The following is a 24,978-nucleotide window of genomic DNA, read 5'->3' on the forward strand; positions in this document are numbered from 1 at the left end:
CAAATTTTACGTCGCTTCGCGTACAACAATTTATTAATAACGTAGGGGAACGTCGTACCTTTTTAGGCTGCGTTTCGTGGAAGTTGGCGAAACTTCTTTATTTTTGGATTGTTATATGAATGCGAAGATTTATTAATGATATTAAGCGTTAGGGTCGTTGATGGCTCAGGCGGAATTGGATCCTTGAATTTCTTCGTTAAGGATTTTTATTTTCATTGAGAAATTCTTGCCACGCTTGATTTATCGACGATTGTACGGTGTAGGGGGCGTTAATAAGGGTCGAGAATTTTGTCAACTGGCAAATTGATAACTCTTCTTATTAAAGCACTTTTTCTTACCTCCATATTCTTCTGGAATGAAGTGAAAGCCCCAGTCGAGGCTAAACATTTTGGCAGATCTTTGCAACAGTATTTCAGTAACATTAATTTATCGAAGGTGTTTTTTAAAGTTACGACCATAAGAACACCGATATATCTTCACAAGAAGTATTAAACCGTATTTTTCATTAATACAGAAAATTTAGCTCGCTTCGGTTAGTTTTAATCAACACTTTTCACAAATCTATGCCAGTTTGCTGAAAGTTCCAGAGCACAGCCACGCGATTTTCCTGAAATCGATTAACTTCGCTGAAACTTACGACATCCCCAAACTTTCCTACCAAAATCAAATTTCTCCCACAAAATACGAACAACACGCGTATCATATGTCGATCAACCACACTGCGCAAAGTACAGTCTCAAACCATACGCACTACTGGACCTTTCAATAATCATCCAGAAACGACGTTCAATCACCTAATCATCTCGAAATAAAAGATCTTGCCATAAATACCAGCCGCTCTTCGCAACATGTAAACCCAATATTCGCTGGTTACAGCACGGATTACCATTTTGCAGTACAACGAAACAACCTTGAAAGACGAAGGCGCGGTCAAACAGGCTGGACAAAAAGACTCAAAGAGGCTTAGGAAAAAACGCGGACGCGGATTTCCCTTTTGCACGTAGAACCCGATGCTTTCAGCATCTGCGGCGTTTCCTATGGCTGCGTTCCTTTATCACGATGGTTTTGCCACTTTGCCGCTAGAAAGGAACGCGCACTTACCCGCGGATCATAAAACACGTCGTAACCGTACTATTTCGCGCGATCCTGGTCGATAGTCCGCTTTTGCAGACTGGCGGCCTGTGCTCGCCTCGCAGACGAGGCGTGCCGATCCTTCCCCGCATGCAGAACGGGGCTACTGTTTTTCGCGTTAGCGCAACACGCCGTAATGCCACCTCCTATCCGCTGGATTAGATGTTTTCTGGAATCGTGCGGTTTGCTAGAATGATCCGCGACCAGCTCGAATCGATCGCCAGCGATGGGAATAAGTGCGCGTCAAGTAGCTTCGAATTAGATCGGAAAATTTTTGGCCAACGAAATGATACTTTCAAGCAGATTGGAATTTTTCGTGAATATTTTGGAAAGAACGTGAGCCGAGGAGTTGCAGGCGCGTATAGTAGAATCTTAAGATAATAAATTGACGAACCGCAGAATGCTATGGCAGACCGACCGAAGCAAAATAACGTTACAGTAGATTAAACTAAATTAAATTAAATATAAATAAAATAATATAGTAGATTATCGATAGATTGACAAGCTAGGAAAACGAACGAAACCTGTGTAGATCGCAGCCATGCTTCGTGAATTCACATGAAACTTGCTCCCATCGCTATCCGCAGGCAATTCGATTGGGAATTGCTCGGTATTTTAAGTCGGGGCGACTCTTTCGCGGTAAACGGTGGCAGCCGTTTTCCTGCGCTAAACGCGCGGAACGTGTTTGCGAAACGGAACCAGTCGATGGAACGAAATTGGAGATATTCGAGGGCGATTTTGTGGAAGTGCTGCTAGGTATCGATAATGTTCCGTAGCGATGGGTGATTTGTTTTATGAGCGCGGATCCAAGGTATATGGAAGATTGTTTGACGTGGTTTCAGATGATTTGATATTTCTTGCGGTTTCAACGGATAAAGAAATAAATTGGAATGTTGCCGTGGTTAATTGACTTAATTCGACTACGGTCGAATGATACAATAATAGACGATAAAACGCTTCGATCGATTTCATTAAAGTAATAAAATGGAAGCGAAAAGATACGACGAGGTACTCGTAGCTCTCGGCTACAATTGTTTATTTTATCTCGGATATATTTTTATTTTCATCCTAACTAACAGCAATGAAACCAGATCACTCGTTCCATAAAATCGAAATACTAGGAAGCTTTAGAAAGTAGAAAGCGTGTTTCGAGCGTTCCTCGATGTATTTTGCTCATAAAAAATGTCCTGTTCGCCCAGCATTCCGACTTCACCGGGCGAACTGGCCGAAGCGTGAAACAAACTGTTCGCGCATTTCTCTATACCGCTTGACCATGAAGAAATAAATCGCGCCACCGCTGCGCCGATCATTCTTTATCCTTTAAACTATGACTCACGAGCCTATACAGTTACTATAGGCGTAACGTAACAATCTACAGCGTGAAAAACTAAGGAATTCCGAAAGAAAGAAGTCATGCAAAATAACGTTGCTACCGAGACAACCTTCCTTTCTGTCGACAAGTATGACAGACAGAGAGAGAGGGAGAGAGGGATAGAGGGGAAAAAATACGTGAACTTTGCCGTTTTTGTAGGTTGTGCAACAACGAGTCGTAGAATTCTAGGGTAAATCAATTCGCGTCGAAGCGTGACTCAAGTGCTATAATTGCGGTAATTGGAATCGAAGAAAAAGAGGTTGATGTTCCAAGTCTACGGATACCAGTCCTGGTTCTGGTTGTTTCAAGTTTTTATCCTCTTTCTTACGTCGATCAGACTGTTAGAAATTTTAGACGCTTTTTTCGATTCCCGATTAAAGTACAGTTGAATCAAGACATCGAATAGGTAGCACACTATAAACTCAAGGGTGACGTGCTCGACTTATTAAAACTTCTAAAACTAATCTCTAAATTTCGCCATTCCTCTCAACCACGTCTAACAGCGGTTTTACAGTATTTAACCCGTTAACAGTATTTCGAAGATAATGAGATAATTACTTCCTGAATTCTTCGTCACTTTATTACACTGCCGAAGGGTTAACACGAACCTCCAAACACCATTCAAGAATCCCATTAACAGTTTCCACGGAACGGTCTCATTATTTACAGGCATTGTTACTGGAAAACGAGGCTCGTTCGTTCGCTCGTTGGTCGAAGTAGCCCATAATCGTTCGCCAAATGAAACACGACCCTTGAACCCGTGGCGAGCCCGTTTTGCACCGGAGGTCGTGAATGAAGAGCGGACTCGTTAGTCGCGATAGTTGCGCGTGATGGATGGTGGATCCGAGGCTTCCTGGTGGACCAAAAGGAGCAGATCAGCGAGAAGAACGAGCACGTGGCGTGGGAGTTCGCGGGGATGGAGCGAAGGGAACGAAGGAGCACGCGTTGTGGGCGGACCTCGGAGAAGGTGGTGGAGGTTCAGGAGGCGGCGTTGGTAGGGGCCGGCGAAGATAAAACCAGAACCTACGAAGGTGAGGCGATTCCAACTTCCTCTCGATCGGAGCACACCGACTTTCTTCGTCACTCGCGTATTACGTGCAATTTTCGCCAAGCATCGAGCTCGGTTCTGACAGGTTGGCGTTGAAAATAGCTCGAGAAAGTTGCTTCTGGAATTTTCATTTCATCTTTATACCTTGCTTTTCGAGAATTACGATTTAGGAGCAAAACGGATCGTTCAGGAGAATCGTTCAGTCTCTGGGAAGTACCAACGATTACCATAGAATTATTTCCCCCAGCGACTGACCCATATTTTTCTTTTAACGCAGACGATAAAAATAACGCCACGTGTGACGAATCAGCTATTCGCACTAAAGTTCCGCAACCATGTAGCCTTGTACGAAATTGGTTTTCTTCCAAGCCATATTAGAATTTCCGAGTGGAGCTCGCCGTACTTTCCCAAGCTATTGAAGTTTGAAAAAATAACGCTGAAAAATCCGACAGATCAAATACGGGCTCTCCTTCCTTTACGCGCGATCCTTACTTAAATGTCATCCTCGATGGCGTAAAATCAACTTCTCTATTGCTAACTCGACGTTCCTATACGATCTCCTCGACGATCTCAACATTCTGGAAAAGAACAGGCTCCAGGCAACGCAACGAGCCAATCCTCTAATCACTTTCTCCGACTGCCCTTTGGACGCCGGATTTGCATCGAGTTCGCGGCTGATTGCTCGTCATTAGCGACGCGTGGCCCGCGCCCACGTCGGGTCAACGTCGCCGAGGTAGAAGAGGAGGGCGATCCTTGCTAACGAACCGTGCACCGAGGTCGTTCGTGCGCCACGCGTAATCTACGATATACCTACGCACCTACGCGCTCACGAACACGCGTATAAACATAGTCTGTGCTCGTGATCAACGCGGCGATTCACTCCACGACCATCTCTCGTCTATTTGTTCCTCGATATACGTTGACTTTCCGTAGTTAGACAGATTTGCGATATTGACGATGAAACGGACGACGGAGACTTTAGAAGAAGAGGAAGAAAAAAAAAAAATAGAATTTTGTTATGGCTATGGTTGGATTGCCTCTTATTTTTATTGGCTAAGGTTTCTGTGTTTATGGAGGTAATTACTCGAGACTATATCGAGGAACTGGATGGGGGTACCGAAGCACTGCGATCGTAATCTGAGAAGCCTATAAAATCTCGTTCTCCGTGTAAAAAGTTTACGAATTTAATAGAGTTGTCGAGACGAAGGAAATAAAATTAATTATGGAGATTTGGAATAGATAACGAAAAATGTATGGAAATGACAATCGAAGCAGTGCCAGAATTTGGTGTTCCACTTGTCGTCCTACGGTTATTCCGATTAAGCAAGCTTTCTACGCGTGGCCGTAACAAATACAGGGAATTGCGAAACATTCGTCAACATTCCAAATACCGCGATGAAAGGAACGAACAAAATTTTCATTCCATTTATGTAAGAAGAGTCCTCGGTAATGTCGATAACGTTTAAGTGCAACGTTACTCGTAGAAATAGCAAACGAGCGGGAGCAGAACAACAATGGTAACAGAATAAATCAAGGGCCAAGGACGCAATTACTCTTTTTTAAGAATCTAACTTGCCCGGGAGCGAAGCATCCTTCGTGAAAGGAGACTTAATGGAAAGGGTTTGGGCCTCGAGTAAAAATCATCGGAATACCGATCGTAACACTCGGTTCGGCCGATTTTTCCTCGTGTTCGTCCCACTCGCGCTTTAAACCGTGTCGTTAATCACAGAGGTTGATGCGTTAGCGAAACAGGAAGAAGCAGGTAATTGCACGAAGAATCGAAGCGAAATTCTTTCTAGTGGCGAAACGAGAAGCAACCGGCCAACAGATTATCCAGCCACGACACAATAATGAAGCTCTTTCGATGTGCAACTAGCGTTTATCTAAGATCGGTTTATAAAGCCGGCAAAACGACCGACACGCTACTCGACAGATAACAGTATTAATCATACCCCTGAATGGACTGCTTGATTATCCATCAGTCTCGTTTTATTTACGATTACGCGATATCGCCGCTTGCGTCTGTAATTAAACATGTAATCCGCTCTCTAAGCGTCGATTACATTTACAACATCCGATACAGATTCGCAGCGACACGTTCCGCGGTTCCACGCGAAGATTATCGATAACGATAGAAAGCGAGAGTGCCGCTGAGATAATGTCTCCGCGATTTAAAATTCAAACAGCGGAAACGTCCAAGTACGATGACGATTATCTTGCGAATAATTTTCGCGCGTACGTTGAAACTTCAATTTTCTTGATACAGAGAGAACTTTCAAAAGGGAGATTCTATTTCTTTCTACCAGAGTGAGAAGAGAAATTTGACTGTAACTTTTAGCAGGAATATGATTAACTTAAACTACTTAGAGATTTCATTGCCTAAGCATACGAAATCGATTTTGTTATTGATTAGAATCTTTCGAGTTTAAACTCGGAGGAAAGAATTTTTGCGCAAAGTTGAAAAGACATGTAACGCCGTTATCTGGAGATACGGCAATTTGTCTGGACAAAGGCTCGGAGAAGAAACGATTTTCTGGCCAGCAAAGTCGATTTCTTTCTTAATGGACGCGAGGGTTACGTACTGCCTCGCGATAAAGCGGCTTTACTGCCGATATCCGGAATAATTTATTGTCATTACATTCATCATGTTGACTGTAATGCGCGACACTCGCGTTCGAAGAGAAAGCACTGCATCTGGAGTAACGTTACTAGGTACTAACGCCGATTTACGAGCGACATTTGTCCATGCGTTTAACAGACGCCATCGACGAGCATCGGACGACAATTTCACCGGTAATTTATCCATCGAATCGAAAGCCAGACGCGTGAACATTTTCGTGACTTTTAACGGCTACGTTTTATAATGAAGCGACAAGTTTCGAATAACAAACCGCGAGAAACTTTCGATACAAAAAAGGCTAGAAATCAGTGGAGTCTCGAATACGAGTCGCATCGCTTGTTTTTGTATCGTTAATCGTGAGAGATAAGAGGAAAAAGTAAGTTAGAAATTAGAAATATTTCGTCAGCTGATAGGAATTACGTAACACGCGAGTATCAACGAAATAGGGCGATAAAGAAACCAGCGCGATGAAAAAATGTTATTACGGATATTTGGCTATTTGATTTTTCGATTGTTCGTGATTTATCGACTGTTGGAACTTGATATTTCACAGTCGTGTATGCAAAATGTAATGCATTAAAAATTTACCTATTTTTTCCAAAAGCTCTACCTCTTTCGAGTATTGAAAATTCAACGTATAAAACGCGTATACCTACCGGTATATAATTTACTAGGAAAATGTCAAACTTGACATATTACAGGTTGCAAAACCGTAACACGCAAATATCCAAATTACGAACGACCTTTGAAAGTAGTTTATTGACTACGAACCAGTTGCGATAAAATGTCACCAAACCGCGAAGAAACACATCGAGACAATATTACGTATTCCATTGCGCCTATCAATCTACATAATCCCCACTCTTATCAAACACATTCCCATATTGCCTTTCCACGCGCTCGTCTATCCAGAAACAGCGGACGAGTAAAATCAATTCACCATCCGGCCGAGCTGAGGTCGCGTGACACAAAGAAGCGAGGCAGTCGGAGGCGCGTAGCCGAGCGGACGCGGTCACACGCCACGAACAACAGACTCCATCAGCGTGGCTGGCCGTTGTAAAGATCGAATCAATGCGTCGTTACACCGTGTCACGAGGCTACGTTGCACGCTGCTGCATGCGTCTGCACCAGATGCACTTGCACACTCGCTAATCTACTGCTACCAAAACATAAACGATGCCAAACTTGCGCGTCGTTAAACTGCTATCCTCGCTAAACTGTGTCAAGGTCTGTAATCACATTTCACAGGAACGAAATTTTCATTGCCACTTTGTTGCACTCCGTTTTTTTTTTTTTTTTTTCTTTTTCTTTTTATATTTAAGTTGATATCATCGGACACACCGATTGGAAACAACGATAGGAATTTTTTGGAAGAAACGCAAGACGACACCGCGGGTACACCGCGAGACCCGAAGCGGAGTCGAACACGAAGTAGAAGCGAGTTCTAGGTACGACTGGTAGGGGTCTGTACGGGGTCTCGAGAAGAGCTGGAAGGGGATAAGGTCGAAGGTCAGGGCTATGCCGTACGACCCGTGACCCATGACCCTCTCGATCCCTCCGACCCGGCCGACCCTGCCTCCCCTCTCCCAAGCTGTTCTTTCTTCCTCCGCGTCCGCATCTCTCCGCGGCTTCTTCTGTGCCGTTTCGACGCCGCCAGACGCGTCGCCATCTCTTCCTCCCTCTTCTTTTCTTTCTTTGCTGTATTACGGATGGCACGTTTCCGTGGGAATCATCTTTTGATCGAGGAATCTTTATACTATATAGCGTATACATGCGGTAATGTATACAACAGCTGTGCATAGTAGTTAAGATAGAGTAGTAAAAATAAATCTTTGCTGTATCTTTAGTACTCGCTATGAAAAGAGTATATGCTTTTAAGATCGTTATATAGTAACTATCAAGTGCGATGGAACTTGTGTTAAAAATAGACAATACATTGAATTACGGCTAACGAGAATATCGTTGAATCTGTTGATAGCGTTGCAAATAATCCAAACGTAGAATGTAATTCTCAATGTGATAATACATGTACGTGTGTATATCAAGACTTCTTCCATTTTTATGCGCTCGTGTTTCTTCCTCTTTGTTCTATTGAGCTTACAATTAAGTGATTGCGGATTTTGTCGATAACACCTGATGACAAAATCCGCAATCGCTTAGATGCCGGCCCAATAGATTTCTGTGCTTTCGAACTGTTTGATTTTATAAAACGTTCGTAGATGTAATTTCTACGTAGAGTGTTTCGTAAATTACGATTTACATTTTTGAAGAATTCAGGGAGTGCCTTTGAGAAATAGATGCATCGAGAAACGTGGTTATTCTTACGATTCAATCTCGTTGTAAAACATCCGCCTTGCTTCGACGAGGAAGCAGATATCGTGTAATAATACGAATATGTGATGTTATAAAAATTAATAGCGTGTCTAAGTAACATATTTTTCTTCGGTAACTGTTACGTTAAAAGAGGAAATTACCATGTTTACGCTGGTCATGCCCGGTATCCTGTTTCCTGACATACTACCTTTCTAATTAAAAAGGTGATGTGATAATTTTTGTAATGAATTTTAATTCACGCAAGGAATGAATTCTGTGGTATTGTGCATGAATGTTACGTAAACCGCGATAGGAATCTATAGATGTAAAGGGCGGATGTGTATCTCTGGCGAAAGAGTTAAATATGGCAAGCTAAGTGAGGATACAGTCGAGTTTCTTCTTCTCTTCGTGACTGCATTTCTTTTTTCCAAGTGACCGCTCACCGTGAGATTCCTCGCTTCTGGAAAAATGGCGAAACGTGATCTCTGTTTCCTCTGTGAGAAGCCCGAGCTTTCTGCTTATTCTGCATTTTTCCCGCACGAGGATACGGAACACTGGATCACGAATCATACTTGCAGACGTACATATGATTGTAATGCTCTCTCGTCCGCTTATTTCTCGATGAATAATTTCTAATAAAACTTTGCTCTTCGAAAGTTTTCGCGATACGATCGATCGCCAATCACAGTATACTTTTTACGCAGTAACTTTTTTTTTTATTGGTAGTTTCATCATATCACACGTGGCGTATAAAAAAATTCTGTAATTTTATTTTATCACGTCAATGATAGAAGAAAGTATCGAGTACTACGTAATACGCGTCAAGTATCAGAGTATTAGAATACAATGGATTTCTACAATATTTCCTTTTTAAAATATTAAACTTTTATCGATTCAGCTGAAGTCTAAATGCGAATTAAAGTTCACAGAAGCCACCGCCATAATGACATTCGTTCTTAATAGATTCAAAATTTATAATGCAAAATGTATACCAAACTATTTATACTATAAATCTTGAATAAAATGGAATCGCTGAAAAATTCAATTGAATCGCGTACGAAGTTTCATTTGCGAAAACAACATTTCATATGCACCGATCTGACATACAGAGAGTCCAAGAGTGAAACATACGACGTAAAAGAATCGTGGCGGAGGAACGCGATATTTTCGCAGCGATCGAGTCTCTGTATCCGCTGGTTTTAAGAGCGTTTCAGTGTCCAGCCGCGCGCATAAAAGCGAGCCACTTAATATGGATGTGTGCGGAAGACCCGCATCGGACCTCTGAACCATGACCCCTGCATCGGGACCATCAGCCAACCGGCTGCCTCGAACGCAACAAGAATTCCACGTTACGCGGACGAACGTGTCCAATTACCGTGCACGCACAACACACCGCATCCTCGTTTCCCCGACTGATTCTATTTCGTTTACGAACCAGCCGAATTACCAATCGACGAGTCAATCAATTCCCGTTGCATCTCTCTAACGAACTCTGAAAACTCTTCTCTGAAATAGATCGCAGCTTACGTAGTGCGTGTTGTTGCCGCTTTTTCTTAATTTCTAGAGAATTCTGTTTCATGTCGAAGAATACTATAGTACGATCGTTGTCGACAGAATCAACGCTTGACGACAATTTAGAAGAGTAGGAGGTTGAACGAACGTTTAACAAATGGACTGCTTGTGTGATAATTTGGTCATGCAATGGTAATAAGAGAAAAGTAGCAATAAAGCGACCGAGTTCATAGAATTCTTCATTGCGGAAAAAATAATATTCCAGAAATAGAAACGTAAGCATCTTTCGAAGGAAATCACGGAACCTAATAGCACGCGGTGTTTCGCAACTACGATATTACGATCGCCATTCGATCGAACTTATTCCAGATTATACGACTATCGTCGACTTGAACGTACTCGCCCTTCGAACCTAGTCCATATAACTCTTCGAGCAACTTCGTTCCACGCACTGAACAAACAGACAGGCAATTTCACGGAACCGATTCCATCGGCATCAACGCAATCGAAATCGGTTTACGATCGCGTCTTTATTGCCTCTCGCAGATCGAAATCGCACTTTCGTGCCGCACGTGTCGCGCAAAAGGTCGCATCTCGCGAGATGTCTTTACGTAACGTGGCTAATAATACGTGTTCGACTGACTTTAGGAAGCCGTCAACACCGCGAAATGGGAACATCGAGCATCGTCGACAGATCCGTTGCGTCGAATCGATGCCGTACGTGCAAAAAGGCGGAAACACGTACAGCCTGGTTCATAAGTATAGGGACACCCGCTGATCTTACACGAAACGTGGCGATTAATCTAGATTATCATCGAAAGGATTAATCGACCAGAAATTTATGCTCAGGCAAGGTAAAAAAACATATGAATTTATGGCAACGTATCGTAGAAGAAGTTGCGAGAATTAGCTGCAAGAGATAGGGCAGGATATCTCGCTTTCAACGCAAATTCGTCGATCCTGTTTTCCGATCAGAGCTAATATATCGTTATGCCATTCATCGTCCATCATTGTCATCCATTTCCTTCGTAACGGAATTCTGTACGATTCAATTTTGTAGAAAGAAATTCGTAGAAATGTAGAGTGACGTTGCTTGGTCCGAAACTTTGGTTTCCTCGCATTTCAAGGCAAGCCAGTAGACGTCTTGTCACGGATCCGGTTACACTCTGAATAGATGTTTGCTTTTGCCGATTTTGTTGAAAAGCTTCTTCTATTCTGAATCTTAACGCTTCGACCTGTTGCGGTAGATGTTACGTACACAGTGAATTCGTTACATTTCATAAACGAAGACAGATGGAACATACGTTTACATGAACTTTACTCATTGTTTTTAGATGCACGATCAACGCGCAAAGTGGGCCACACGTGTTCCGTTACACCCTGTATATACAGAACAAAGGATGAACTAATTTCCAAGGCCGGACACCATCCAGCAGAAATAAATTCACGTATCGTCTCGAACTGTTGCAACTTTACCAGTTCTGAACGGGGGTGTACACGTGCACGTGCAGCGGCGGTATAGCACGAAAGAGCGTGCAATCTAGCCGCGTTTCGCCAAAGCTTTGGGACAAAGGTCATCGTGGCTCACGCATCGCGCCGCTGGGAAGCAGCGACGTGACCGATTCGATCGTCTCTACGAGCCTGTTCGAGCGGACTCGCGCGACTCTCTCGTCGCCAACGCGCAGATACCTCGCGTAGATTAAATTCTGAATAAGCCTCGATCGCGATGCGCAGTCTACACCGCCGTGGACGTGGACGAGGCCGTCAGACAATCGTCGGGGACGAATGGCTTAATCCTTGAGCATTTCTTTCGGCGAGATACGTTTATTTTGTTTGCCGGTAGAGAAGTTATTCCGGAGCGGAGATTCTGCGAATTTCGTTCGAGACCAGCCTTTCGCGTGGCTTCAACAAAATATATAACTTGAATTTTTACTCTTGAAATCCTTCGACAGTTCCAAGTTTGGTACTTCAAACTCAACCGCGTTTAGAACTGACGATTCGATCGTAATCGCGATTGTAATAATGATTTTGAGCGAATTGCGACGAAATCATTCGTATAAGATTTACCAAAGGTTTAACTTTGACCATGTTACCGTAAGCCTCGTTATACTTTCGTTTTCTTGTTCTAGTGCGAGAAAGTAGTTCGAGTCCGTTCCTAGTCAGACGTCTCGCAATCTATCGAAAAGTAAAATTTTGCATCTTAACGTTTGTCTCTGTTCATCCACTGTTCTCGCTTCGTTGCTATAGTTAAATACTAATTATACTTTCCCTTCGAGTTGAGATGAAGCGAAAGAGAGAAAAAACTCCGTGCATATTCAACCCTTTAACTAACTTTTAAACGAGGTCTTTCGTTCGACGCATGGAATGTACAGTCCCCTCGAACGATTCATTTACCAACCACCTATAAGTACCATTATCAATTATTCGCGACGCAAATTTGCATCTCTGTGTGCTCCAACTTAATTAATTTCCATGTACCGATAATTAATACGGTTCCATATGCGATATTAAAACTTAGCCTCCGACAAAAACCAATCAACCAATCAACATGGCCAAAGAGACCAGGAAAAAAGAGGGAACCAAATCAAAGAAGAGAAAACTACCACGCCTCCACTACCGTTTAATTATCGAAACGCGCAGGATCCGATCAAAATAAATGGATCACCGTGCAAATTCCTATAAATATCGAAACAGAACGGTTCGAGCCAGCCACCCTGTACCTCCATCGTTCGATTTAACACGCGAGATCTCACGCAGAGTTGTCGTTGTCGTAATTGTCGTTGATTTCTCAGCACGAGAGACGTGCCAGAAGAAACTGGCCAAATAAAACAAACATACAAACCGAGAGGAGTAAACGATTGATAAAAAGGAAAAGGAGAAGAAAAGAAGAACTAACGAAAAGAATTAAAGAGGGTAAAAGATCAAGAGAAAAATAAAATCGGATTTAGAGAAGTAGAATTTCGTCGAACGATCACGGCATATCGATATTTATCGCGACCAAGTCGGTATGTAAAGGACCGAAAGGCACAGTCTCTCTCGTTAATCATACACACGGTGGCTAGCACGTAACCGTGGCCGGTCTACGAATTGATGATTCCTAATTAAGGGCCAGCGGCGCAATTAATGAGACGCGCGCTTTTAATTGCGGCGATCAATAAGAAGAACGGCGCAGAGCCCACGGGATCCCGGTGTCGCCCGATAAATGCTCTCGTGATACCGTATACGTGTGTACATGGCCACGCGGATCGATTTCATACGATCTTGGTCCCAAGTTCTTCTCTCGCTCCCTTCCACCGCCGGAATTTCGCAAATCGACTTCCGTCCACGCCGCTCGTTAATTACGCGCCCTCCACTTTTAATCCGAACCACGACGTGATCGCGGAATCAGATAAGGTCCCGATTTCGTCGGATTCAAAGAACACTTTCGGGGAATCATCGGCGATTCTTGGATCGATCCTTTAGGGTGTCGAGACTCGAGGTGATGAGTCTAATTTTTTTTTTTTTTTTTTTTTATGGAATATCATAACTTTGGAGAGAAAAATGATCATCGCCGTTGTGATTCGATTACCTTTTTCACGATGGTGATCGACTGTTTGGAGATCTTACCGTTAATGCAGAGGAAAAGGACATAAGAACAGATGGAATGGAAAGGAGCGTAATCCAGAAACGAAATATGGAAAATACACGCGATTGTTATTCATTAACTCGACAAATAATTATTCATCGTTCGAAGAACTTCCCAACCACCCACATTTCCAATGCTTCGTCCTCCAATAAGGAGCCACCGAAATTGAATTATATTAAGTTTAATCCTTCGTTAAAAATTGACCATACACGTCGTCGGTTAATCGTTGCACGCTGGCGCCTCGCAAACGAATCGTCGACAGAAACAATTACAATTACTCACCGACGCGAGATTCTTAATTACGTAGCTTCTAAAATAACTAAAAACTCGATCTGGCTCGTAATTGAAATCCAGTTTCTTCGATTTATGTATTTTCGCAAAAATTCACGGTCGACATATGGCGTCGAAGCGAGGCGAATGATTATAACAAGGTGGCGAAAATAAACGACACGATGGAGCGGACGCGTTCATTAAAACCAGCCTGAAACCACGCGGACGCGTAAATCAAACGAGCACAGAAGCGTTCGTACATTGCCGTTGAAACTTCTCAATTTGACTTCCGCTCCAAGTGCTCGATAATTGCGGTTCCTTGAGAGGTGAGACGAAGACAACGCATCCGGCGCACACGTCTCGCGTTTTCTTAATTGGATCGCTATAGGCCGGATCCAACGAATATGCGCGATTAAACTTGGTGACTGGACGTGCCATGGATTGTCCCAGGAATACCAATTACTTCGATTTTTATCAGATTTTCAAACATTCTGAAATAACCACGCGGACAAGTTTTATGGGTGTCAAGAAAATACCGATGGAAAAATCTTGGTTATTTCATTTAAGGCTAGAGGAATTTCAAACGTAATTATTCACAAGAATCTGATAGACTGTCTTAAATATTTCGGATTGATAGAATTTTACAACCTAAGTAGAGAAAAGGAGTTTATACTGTAAGCTATCGTTTCCAGGCAAAAAGATCGTCATAGCCTGGATCTCTTCTCGCAAGAATATCTTTGGAAATGCGAACTAGCTGACCTGACGACAAAAATTGTATCGATTTCCCACGTGCAACATGCACTTGACATCGTAAAACATATTGAAGCAGAAATGCGAACGAAACTGAATCGTACTATGACAAAAATTACGATATAAACTTGTTCCATAGAATAATCCTTAGCTTCTATAATTTGAAGACAAGCAAAGAATTCAATCGCAAAGAACAGGCAGCAAGCATTGCCAGGATCAGACGAGGCAAGTTCGATCGACACACACGTACATACTGTAAAGTGTTCCTCCTGTTAAATATGACATCTGTAGTGCGAGGCTATCAACGACTCACATGATCATAGAGTGCCCTACGCGAGTATGCGATAAAGAAAGGAAAAGACAAAGTGAAAAACATCCTTAAGGATAGATCCAACTTGCCTCATTTTACACCAACTTCAAATTCCTCTTCGCTTTTTCAACCAATGCTCGGAAACTCGACCAACCGTTCAAGAATTTCAAAAAATTCTTCTCTATAAATATTTAACGCAGAAACCACGGCTGTTTCGCCGTTCTCGGCCGTATTAGCCATTATTTCGCGCCGAGGAGAGCATCCTGGACGCGTGACATCGGTCATCGAGAAGCGAAGGGGGTGGATGCGTGCGATGCATCGGGAATTTCAAATCGTCGGCGGATCTAGACGCTAGAAAGGCGGGCAGGGTACCGTCTGGAACTCGGGAGCTGGACAGGTCGGCTTCTTTTTTGACGAGAAGGGGACCTGGACCGAATCGAGACGAATAAATTCCAGTCGTGACAAAAGGAGAACGCTCTTGTACGAGACCTAATAGCCTGCGCTGGCCACCGCAAACGGACACACACGCCGAATCTGTATTCCTCTCTCCTGGAAGCCCGATGGAACGAAATAACGACCCGACGTTTCTGCCTCGAAAGCCAGCCTCTTCAATCTGAGTTGAAACGCGCGTTCGCTCGCGCAGCTCCCGCCGAGTACGGATTCCGTTTCCTATAATTTAGTGGACCATGCAAATAGTGCCATACAAATTTCACCGAATGCCTTCCTTCGCTTTCTATTGTTTGCCTCTAGCCAACTTTCAAGCACCACAGCAGAAACCAGCCCCGTGGATTCAGTCGTTCTGGTTTTCAAGTCTTCCGAATACGCTCGTTGGCTATCCGAGCGACGAAGAACGACGGATTCTTTGTTAGAAGAAACGCAGCAAACAAAGAGCGAATCATCTTTCGCATGAAATTCGTATCGGTAAATTTAAAAGAAACGCTACAACTACAGGAACACGTGCTACGACTATAACTTCTCAAAGGCAAAAGTAATTGCTTCTCCTAGAAACTCGTCCAAGATGCTTCACGAAACAACGGTACCAATAAATGTCGCGTCAAACGTATCTACAACGTCGTCGAACCGAAAGTATCTGCGATCTTTCACCAGCGAATGAAACGTAACCACCAAACGATCTCACGAGCTGCCCAGAGTCTTTATCGAACTGCGAACACATCGTGCATGGAAGGCATAAGAGACAAGCTGCAGCCCGAAGAATCTTCGCTGGGTAGTTCCCAATAAATGGTCAGGACGCCAGGAAGCATTATTTCCAAGCCTGTCAGCATCTTCAATCAAGGCCAGATGGAAGTCCCGGCAGGGTGACTGGGATAGCTGGTCGGTCCCGGGCGCAGTCTCTCGTGCGGTGTCCTGCGGTCGATGTAAATGAAAAATGTAAATTGGTCCGATTGGCCTTACCGATCGCGGCCTTTCGGCCCGAGGGACCTCTGTCCGTGAGCGGAAAAAACATCTAAAACGCTTTACGCGGCTGGAGTGGCCAAGAGGAGGACACGGAGGAGCAGAAACCGGGCGGAGGCAAGAGAAAAAGAGGGAGATGCAGCCTTTCGCTAGACTGAAGAGACAATGCCATTGTTTTTAGACTTCAAAGGGACCTGGCCGCTCGCGAACTGGGCCTTTGCTCTCGCCGTCGCTCCTAAATTCTTCTACGTCAAGCCACACGGTCCCCGTGACCGCGAATCCCTCTGCCTCACCCCTTCGCCGGTCCTCGTGTAATTCCTTTTTCTACTCCTCGGCTGATACTCTTTCTCCCTTTCTCTCTTTCGTGCTGCATTATGTACGAATACTGCTACGAAGGGACGTTCGTTAACCCTCACGGATGGGACGCGTTCTTGCGACATATACCTCTCATCTCCTGCACTGTCGCGAATCCCTTCCTCCTTTCCGTCGGGCTTTTAATCGACTGACTCTCTCTCAACTGCACAGATGGGATATGGGTGTGGTTAATTACGACGAAAGATACCGGGGATTTTTACTGGAACCTTTAGTGAATGGGCAGCTTGCTTGATGACGGGGATAGCTTTTTTGCAGCATTTTGTGTAATTAATGGCAACGTTATAAAGAAGACGAATATATTTGCGAGCTACACGTGGGAAAGATTTGAAGATTCGATTAAACTGCATGTCGAGTCAACGCGTTGCGTTTAACGTTCTAAAGAATCGATATAAATTCCAAGTACCAGAAACAGTGTACAGTAACCGTGGTCCCTCTAATACGACGCCACGCTTTAATCAAACGTCAGCCAATTCATCATCCCACCGAACCTGTTCAAACCTCGGACACCCTCTCGCCAACGACCCAAAACAAACTCCCTGGTACCCCCGCGACCAAATAAAGAAACAAAGAATCAAACAGGAGACAAGAATCTTCGCAAAAAGAGGACTCACCCCTATAAGAGCAATCTCCCCATCAGCCCTCGCGACGGTAGGGGAACCAAGCAAGGGGGAGCAAGAAAAAAAAAGAGGGAGAGGCAGCCAGGGAGAGAAGAGAGACAGGCACTTTGATGCTTGGCCGAAGGAGCCGGCACGGCGGTCAGAAGCGCGGTAATTGCCGCGCTGGCGCGGCCTCCGCTCCAATAAGCCATGCCATATGCTCGTGGTGTGGCGCGGCCGGGACCGTGGCGTGGCGCGGAAGGCCTACACGCCGCGCGGCAGCGCTCGCGCGTATGTAAATGCGTATTGTCTTACCCCGCCGATAAAAAGACCTCCGCCGCGCGGCGGCTGCATTACCGGGGCCCAGCCAGTATATTAGCCCTTTGATTTATGCCGGATCGCCATATAAGCCCTACAATGTCCGCGGCGGCCAGCTCGTACACGTTCTCCGGATCGGGCCCGCGAAACCCGCCTCCTCGAGCCAATTCACCTGGCAAAAAGTTGCTCTTTTCGAAATTTCGGGTGCCAGACTTCTGGATGGATTTTGATGAATGTGTTTGAGCGAGGGCTGCGAGAAGGGAGGTGATTTAACAGGTGGAAAAGTCGTAATATCGTTGCCGAAACTGGATGTTGAAATAAGATTGAAAAACGAGAGGAACGATCGATTTAACGCCAACCAAATAAAAGATAGAACCCTTGGAAAACAATTACATACACAGGTAGAAATGTTAGGAACTCTTACAAAATCCGAGAACCGAGGACAATGCCTCGTATACTTAACGTCTCCACTATATAATTCCACTCAACGGTTTTGCCAATAATATCCGCGATAAGCACTGAAACGCATTCCATGGCGAAAACCGCGGCGTGTTAAGCGGCGTGTTAGCGGAAAGCAGCTCGACCGAAAGTAGCTGGAAACAACGAAATAAATACAAGTTTTTAGCCGCGTTATCTCTGCAGGCATTCCGCCAGCACAATTGCTGCGGCGGGTTGGCTTGGCGCACACAACGGATCAGTGTTAAAATTCTTATCTAACTAATTTAAGAGGCGTAGTTTTCTTTGGTTTCGCGAGGCGGATCTACGCTGCTCTTGGCGTCCAATATGGTCGTGAACGAGGTAGCGAACAATGCCGGACAATAATGCTCACCGCTCGATTTGCATGTTCACGGGAATATCAGCGGATTCGCATCGTGCAATTAATAAATTTGTCGGCCTGCTGCATTATTCATTTGCCACGGTGCTCGACCACTGTTCTCCGCTTCTTTCTTTCTCGAAATATGTTTTTCTACTCGCCTGCAAGGTAAACGCTGGTGAGTCGATTTAGGCGCGTAACGCGTCAAGTTTGCAGAAGTGGCGAGGTACCGCGACAACAAGTAGGAAAACATGATTCTTCTGGACAATCGTACGAATAACATCCCGTTGAAATCGTTGCCACTACTCTTAGATATATTTGATGCAAGCTGCTCGACGTTCGTAACTCGCGACTTGTGCAAAATCGTTGCGATTTCAAAGAGGATCCGTAACAGCGCACATCGCTCGTTCCACCTCCTTTTCCAGCTCTCTCGCGACTCAGCCCAAGATGCCATCCCGAAACGTCGAATTTTCGAGGAATAATCGCGGAAAAAACGTTTTGGAAATTCGCGCGAGCCACCGTAAATTATCGTGGCGGAGACCGAAGGGGAAACGTTGGATCGCGTTCGCGCTTTTTCATTCGCCTTCGGAGGCCGCAGCAGGATCCCAGAAAGAAGCGAAGGCAGAGAAGAGAGTCGAGAGAGTCGGTTCGTGCGGCGACCAAAGTTAGTCGGCGTCTTCCACGACCGGTAGCCTCCTGGGGACCTCGTTATCGGTACGATGTTGATATATGGCGTGCATTGCTCCTCCATCCACGCCCTGTGTGCTCTCTTTGCTCTCTCCACCGCCAACCGTCTCTACCGTCGAAGTAAAGCGACGGAGAAAGAGGAACAAAAAAAAGGGGGGAAGGAAGAAGACAACGGGGAGAAGGAGAATGAGAAAGAGAAAGAGAGGCTGGCTCCTCTTGTTACACACGCAACAGACACCGTGTGTGCGAGTGGCCTCTCTCCGCGGATATTCAGCCCATTGTTCGGACCGCCCTCTGTGGGCCCCGATGCCGGTTCGTTCATGCGATACTGTCTTATTATAAGGCGGCAATATCGGGGCCCTCTTGTCTCACACTTGTAGACAAGGCGCAACGTTCTTTATTCTAAGCCTGGCCGCGGGTCGAAGGGAGGAAAGCCGCGAGCAACCGACCCGGGGAAGAAAGAAACGTCCAGGAGAAGAGGGCGCGGATTTACTCGCGACGCGATGTTATAAATTTCGCTTCGGACTGCCGTTGAATGCGCCGCTTCTTTCCAGGTCCTGGACCCCGTGTATGATTCCTCTCGCGCGGCTAGCAATAATTTTTCCACTGGCCCACGGCGGCCCCTTTTTCTACCCTGACGCCACTTCCGCTGCAGATTTACGGCCGCTGACAGATTTACGCGGACGAACTTCTTGATGAAGTTTTCGGGAACTTTGAGATGTATTTGGTAAAGGTGGGATAGGTGTAGTGTGGGAAAGTGAGAGTATCGATACGTCGCGACGTGGGAAGCGGCTGGCGAAATTGTTCCAACACTTGCAAACGTCGCTTGCGCGAAAAGTATTAGACTAAAATAATATCTATCCACTATTAATTTAATTTAAGTTTAAGCGCGTCAAATTTCCTACCACTTAGAGATATTTTCGTAAGACTAAGAAACTTTGATGCTGCGAAAGTGACATGTAAAATTTGATGAAAAAGGTTTGATAAACGAATGTTTGACTTTTGTAAAAGTCGTTGCGCAAGAATTTCCGAAGCAAATTCATCGTCGACACACACGCAACTTTATGAAACGTTCTCGACTTTAAAACATTGGCCTGCTCGCATACTAAGCGATCGATTATTAGTCGCATAAAAGCATAGAACTTAATCAACGTTGCTCGCATTTTTGCACAGAATTCTACGCTAACTATTACGGTAGCCCGCTCGAAGCGATAAAGCAATCACGTTAGAAAGTACGAAACCACAACGGTATACAAAAAATTTGCTTCCCACGCACTAGAAACGAACAGCCATTAAACGCTGCTATGACAGCCGCTATGGCTACCGTCATAAAACAAATATTAAACGGTCACTTTCAACGCGGTCACAGGTCGATACTCGTACATTTGATCTTATTACAGCGAATACGCGGTTTACGACCGATACCACGCGCGTAAACCGATGAAATCGCGAATAACGCGAAATCTACTCTTGAAACGAAGAAGAATGGTTCAACTTGCCAGAATAAAATGATTCGAGCAACGAAAAAGATTAATAATATCGCGAAGAAAACTCGGAAGCGCTTGTACAAGTCGAATTCAAGAGATCCAGAGTAATTTAGATGATACGAATTATAAAACTTGGCAACACCAATCAAAATTATAACTCGATTGAATCTCTCGACCGTTTAAATGGACAAAATGTATCTGTAATCAGAAAAGATTTATTTAACCCGTTACCGTTCGGCAAAGAAAATTCTTTCTTCTTTATTTTCTCTTATTTTCTTTAGATTCTTCTTATTTTCTCACTTTGGAGAATAAAATTAGTCGATAAATCGCTGCAGAAAGTCAATGTCGGTGTAACCAAGCGGTCGCAAGCAACGTAATTTAAATTATCCACGATTCTCCGGATATTTTTCCCTGTTACAAAACGACGATCGTCGAGAAGACATCGTCAGGATGTCCTCCGCCCACGCATGGGAACCGAAGATAGAAGAGAAAGAGAAAGAGAAAGAGAGAGAGCGAGAGAGAGAGAGAGAGCGAGAGAGAGAGAGAGAGAGAGAAATCGAAGGAAAACGAAGAAGGCGTAGGAGGAAGAGAAGAGACTGAGGATGCGTTCAGAGAAAGTAAACGCGCGTACATCAGGGGAACGGAAGGGAGACAGAGAGGGATTCATGAATGAAATTGTAACCTGCTGCGCGGCTCTACGATAATGTCCTCTTACGCAACGCGTCATGATCTTCCTGTCGCTGGGTCAACGACATCCCGCGAGGCCTTCCACGGTAAGCAGTAACGCTAGGAAGAAAGCTGGACATTGTTCCTATCGTACGAACCACTCAGAATCTACCGATCGATTTTACAAATTGAAACGTCGAGATATATCACGTTGCATATATCATTTTCTTCGATTTATTTTGTATAACCTAGTCGTGATAAATTTACGAATGTTGCAATTCGCGATTTTTCGAACTGTCTCAAAATTTGTCGGAAAAATATCAATTTTCTAATAAGGTCTTTCACGGACGATTACACGACACGAAGGATCTGCGAAACAAAGTCTAAGCGCTGTTTCAAATTTACACGCACACCTCGAAACGATTCGGTATTCCCTGGTCTTCCCATTTACCGTGCAAAGAAGTCCGTAAACTCCCGCATACATGAATAAACAACTCCGCACAGCTCCGGGTAGAAAAGTGAAAAAAGAAAACAAGTATACATTCGCAACACCGGCGCATCATGTAACCAACAGACCTCGAAGGCTACTCGCTGCTCTGCGCTCGCCACACGTTCTAACCGTAAAATTCTTCCATAAGAATCAAGCGAGAGAACAACGAAAAACGAGAAGAAACAGAAGCGGAATATGGGATTCGCTACGAAGGTAAGTCGACTTGGCGAATCTGCCACCTTCGAACGATGCTCTTGTTCGCGTTCGTTGCGCTATATACTTTACTTCACGGAGCACCGTGATTCGTTTACGGAGAACAATCGTTTAAGGTTAATCAATTTTATTATCAAAACTCACGGAGACTCGACAGAACCAGCAGAGACGAGCATCAGTCAGCGTTGGTCGGTAATGGGACTTAATGCAACGTGGAAAAGCTGGTGAATGAGTTGCGTGACACGTAGGAGGTTTGCAAGGCCTCCATGCGAAGATCCGCGTGACTCTACGTCTTGGTATAGGAACCTGGACTTCCTGTCCGCGCTCACATGTCCGACTCCCAGCCATTATAGCATCATCTACTACCGGTGCTCGTTGTGGGAGAGTAAGCATCGCTCACACGTCACGTTATGTGACCAGTCGAACGACGGAGGAGGAACTTCTTCGTCCTCTTCTTCTTCTAGTCGTATTCCGCTTCTTCCTTCGTTCGTTCGCCTGCTACCTCTTCGCCATTCAACTCTTGGCTTGGTTTCATTCACCGAGCCGTTCGTGAATTCGTGGCCTCGTTTGCAATTTCGTCGGAGCCCCGCTCCGTCCAGCCTCAATTTTTTTGTCTATCCAACCGTGTATCGGTGGTCCTCCTTTAATGGGAAGAACGTAGAGAGAGGTGGTGGAATCTTCTTTTTGGCGGGCTCGCGCGAGAAAAGTTGCGACGATTCTTTTTGAAAAATTTTGAAAAATTGATTCCTTCGGATGCAATTGGTATTCGAAAATCATTTGGTAGAGTTTGGAGATTGTTACGGGAATTACAGATAACGATGCGTTTTTAGTTTCTATATCGCAGACTACTCCTTCGTTTCTTATAAGAAGCGTTCCATACTTTCATGAAAAAGACACGTGTTTGCACAACCAGTCGAGGCATAAAATGGATTAAGATAGGGAACGAAGAAAACGAAAGATATTCTTCAAAAATGTTTCGATGTCCTGCGCTGTATCGTTCAATAAAATCTCTCGCGGCTTTTACGAACAACGTTTATATCCACGGAGCAACAGCTCGAATCAATGTACGAGAACTTGAGTAAAGATGTCAAGCCCGCCGAAACGCGACAAAAGATCGCCCCTGTCGTATTTCAGGGCCTAATCAAATTCGAATTGTACGCGGAGCAGGGACCGACGTTTTACGCGAGCGGCGTTTGCATTTACGACACGTCACGATTGCGCTTCGAACCGGTGACACGACGTGCCACAAATTTTATTTTACGATATGTTGACTGGGCGCTCGAATAGCGGTTACAATAGCGGTCCCGCGAAAGCACAATTTACTGCGCCGCGTCCTTTACGCTTTTCCATGACGAATCGACGTGTCTTCTATGTCTTTATACTCCAACAGAACGTAATACAATATGATTTAACACGGAGAATGTAATAAAATTTTATTACAGCGTGCTCCTTTCGTCGTTGCCGCCTTATTTGAATAAGTTCCGCCGTAACATCCGTGTAATTTTGTTTTCGTCTCGTGTTCGAAATCGATGAGTCGCTTTCTTGTTATGCGTTTCGTCGTGGATACAGGTGAATTTAACTGTGCGAACGACACTTTGACAGAGTTATTACGCCTTATTCGGAACTTTCCTTTCAAACATAGTCGTGTGTTTACGAAGATAACATTTTCTTTAGCGTAAATTGAAACACACCGGTACCTGCTAACCGATATGTGTATTTTCTCGTGCAAGCCTCGGTTACACGGTTGCGCTGTCGCCGACGTATGCCTCGCGACCCATCAGCAACCACGATCGTCCATCCTTTCGGCGTAGAAAGATCATGGACACACCTTGAAAGACGACGAATCGGAAGAAGCCGTCACAGCGATGCAACCAACCTATTTGTGGCAAGAAGGAACGACGAACAGGCCTGCAAATGAGTGCACAACGTCGTGGTCGCCGATCGTTACTTTCAATCAAGCGTTCTCCCGTATAGCGGTCTCCAAGAGATCGTCGATCGAGTCGAACGGTCACGTATCGACTCGAGGTGATTCGACCTGAATGCCAGATATCGATTTACTACGATCGATCCTAGCCCCGTGACGTCACAGATCGTTTTCTACCCGAGTTTAACAGCCATGACTCGGCTGCAAATAGACGAGCAACGTTGTTAATTGCCGCGACGGTCGCACAACCGGTAGCTCGTTAATTGCCACCGACACTGGCGACGTGGATATATACAGTCGGTCGTGTAATAACACGCCGGTTTCTTGGCGAACATCGCGCGAAAGCGAACCATCGCCTCCCGCGATCTGTCGCCAGAGACCGAGTTGGTAATTATTGACGCTGCCTATGTACTTTTCAGCGATGATTAATGCACTATATCGTCCCATCTAATTGCACAGCTGACCGATTATACCGTATCGTTGGAAACTAATGAGAAAGCGAAGGTAGCGAGGAGTGGCCACGCGGCTCAACCTCTTATACTTTGTACCGGTGAAATTTCGAAATTTGATTTATCCTATTGGTGGATGGCTAACAACTTGTATAAAAATTCTGCTGTAAGTGGGAAAGGAGAAACCTTTCGGAAATCTCAGAATTATTCTTAACCGAAGATATTACCATGACTTGACTGTATTTCTGACCGAGGAAATCGAGACTGTACTTACTATCGAATTCCACTGATAGTTCTCCGAACGAATTTCTCGAATTGAAATACCGCGCGTCCGATTCAATTCGCTTTTAAAAACGTGGAACAAGAGTGTGCAGAATGAAACGGAATCATCAGTAGCGACTCGGACAGGCAGATTTTTCCGTCGGGCGCAAATTAACGACACGGGGAACGCTAAATCGCCCAAGGACAAATGTCGCATCGGCGACAGATTCTTTAACAAATAATATTACAGAAGGACGCGCAGTGGAACGATAGGAGTAACGACGTACAAACGGTAGAAACCAGTTAGCAGATACCAAGGAGACCTTACAATCCC

The 24,978-nt window shown here is 44.7% G+C and overlaps 1 protein-coding gene across 4 annotated transcripts in view; it reads right to left on the minus strand.

Annotated features, from left to right (window-relative positions):
• Window positions 1-24,978, minus strand: part of LOC138185405 (uncharacterized) — a 251,665-nt gene that overhangs the window by 178,237 nt on the left and 48,450 nt on the right. For 2 of the 4 annotated variants that reach the window (XM_069124296.1, XM_069124297.1), the window contains exon 1: window positions 339-759. The exons of 1 other annotated variant lie outside the window; for it this stretch is intronic. In XM_069124296.1, the coding sequence (XP_068980397.1) occupies window positions 339-387 (49 nt within the window). In that variant the 5' untranslated portion in view covers window positions 388-759. Of the gene's footprint in view, window positions 1-338; window positions 760-24,978 lie in introns of those variants that run through there. One more of the 4 variants, XM_069124293.1, reaches the window with a different exon arrangement.

Source organism: Bombus flavifrons, chromosome 12 (assembly GCF_040668555.2).
Source record: "Bombus flavifrons isolate JBK064 chromosome 12, iyBomFlav1_principal, whole genome shotgun sequence".
Classification (NCBI taxonomy): Eukaryota; Metazoa; Arthropoda; class Insecta; order Hymenoptera; family Apidae; genus Bombus; species Bombus flavifrons.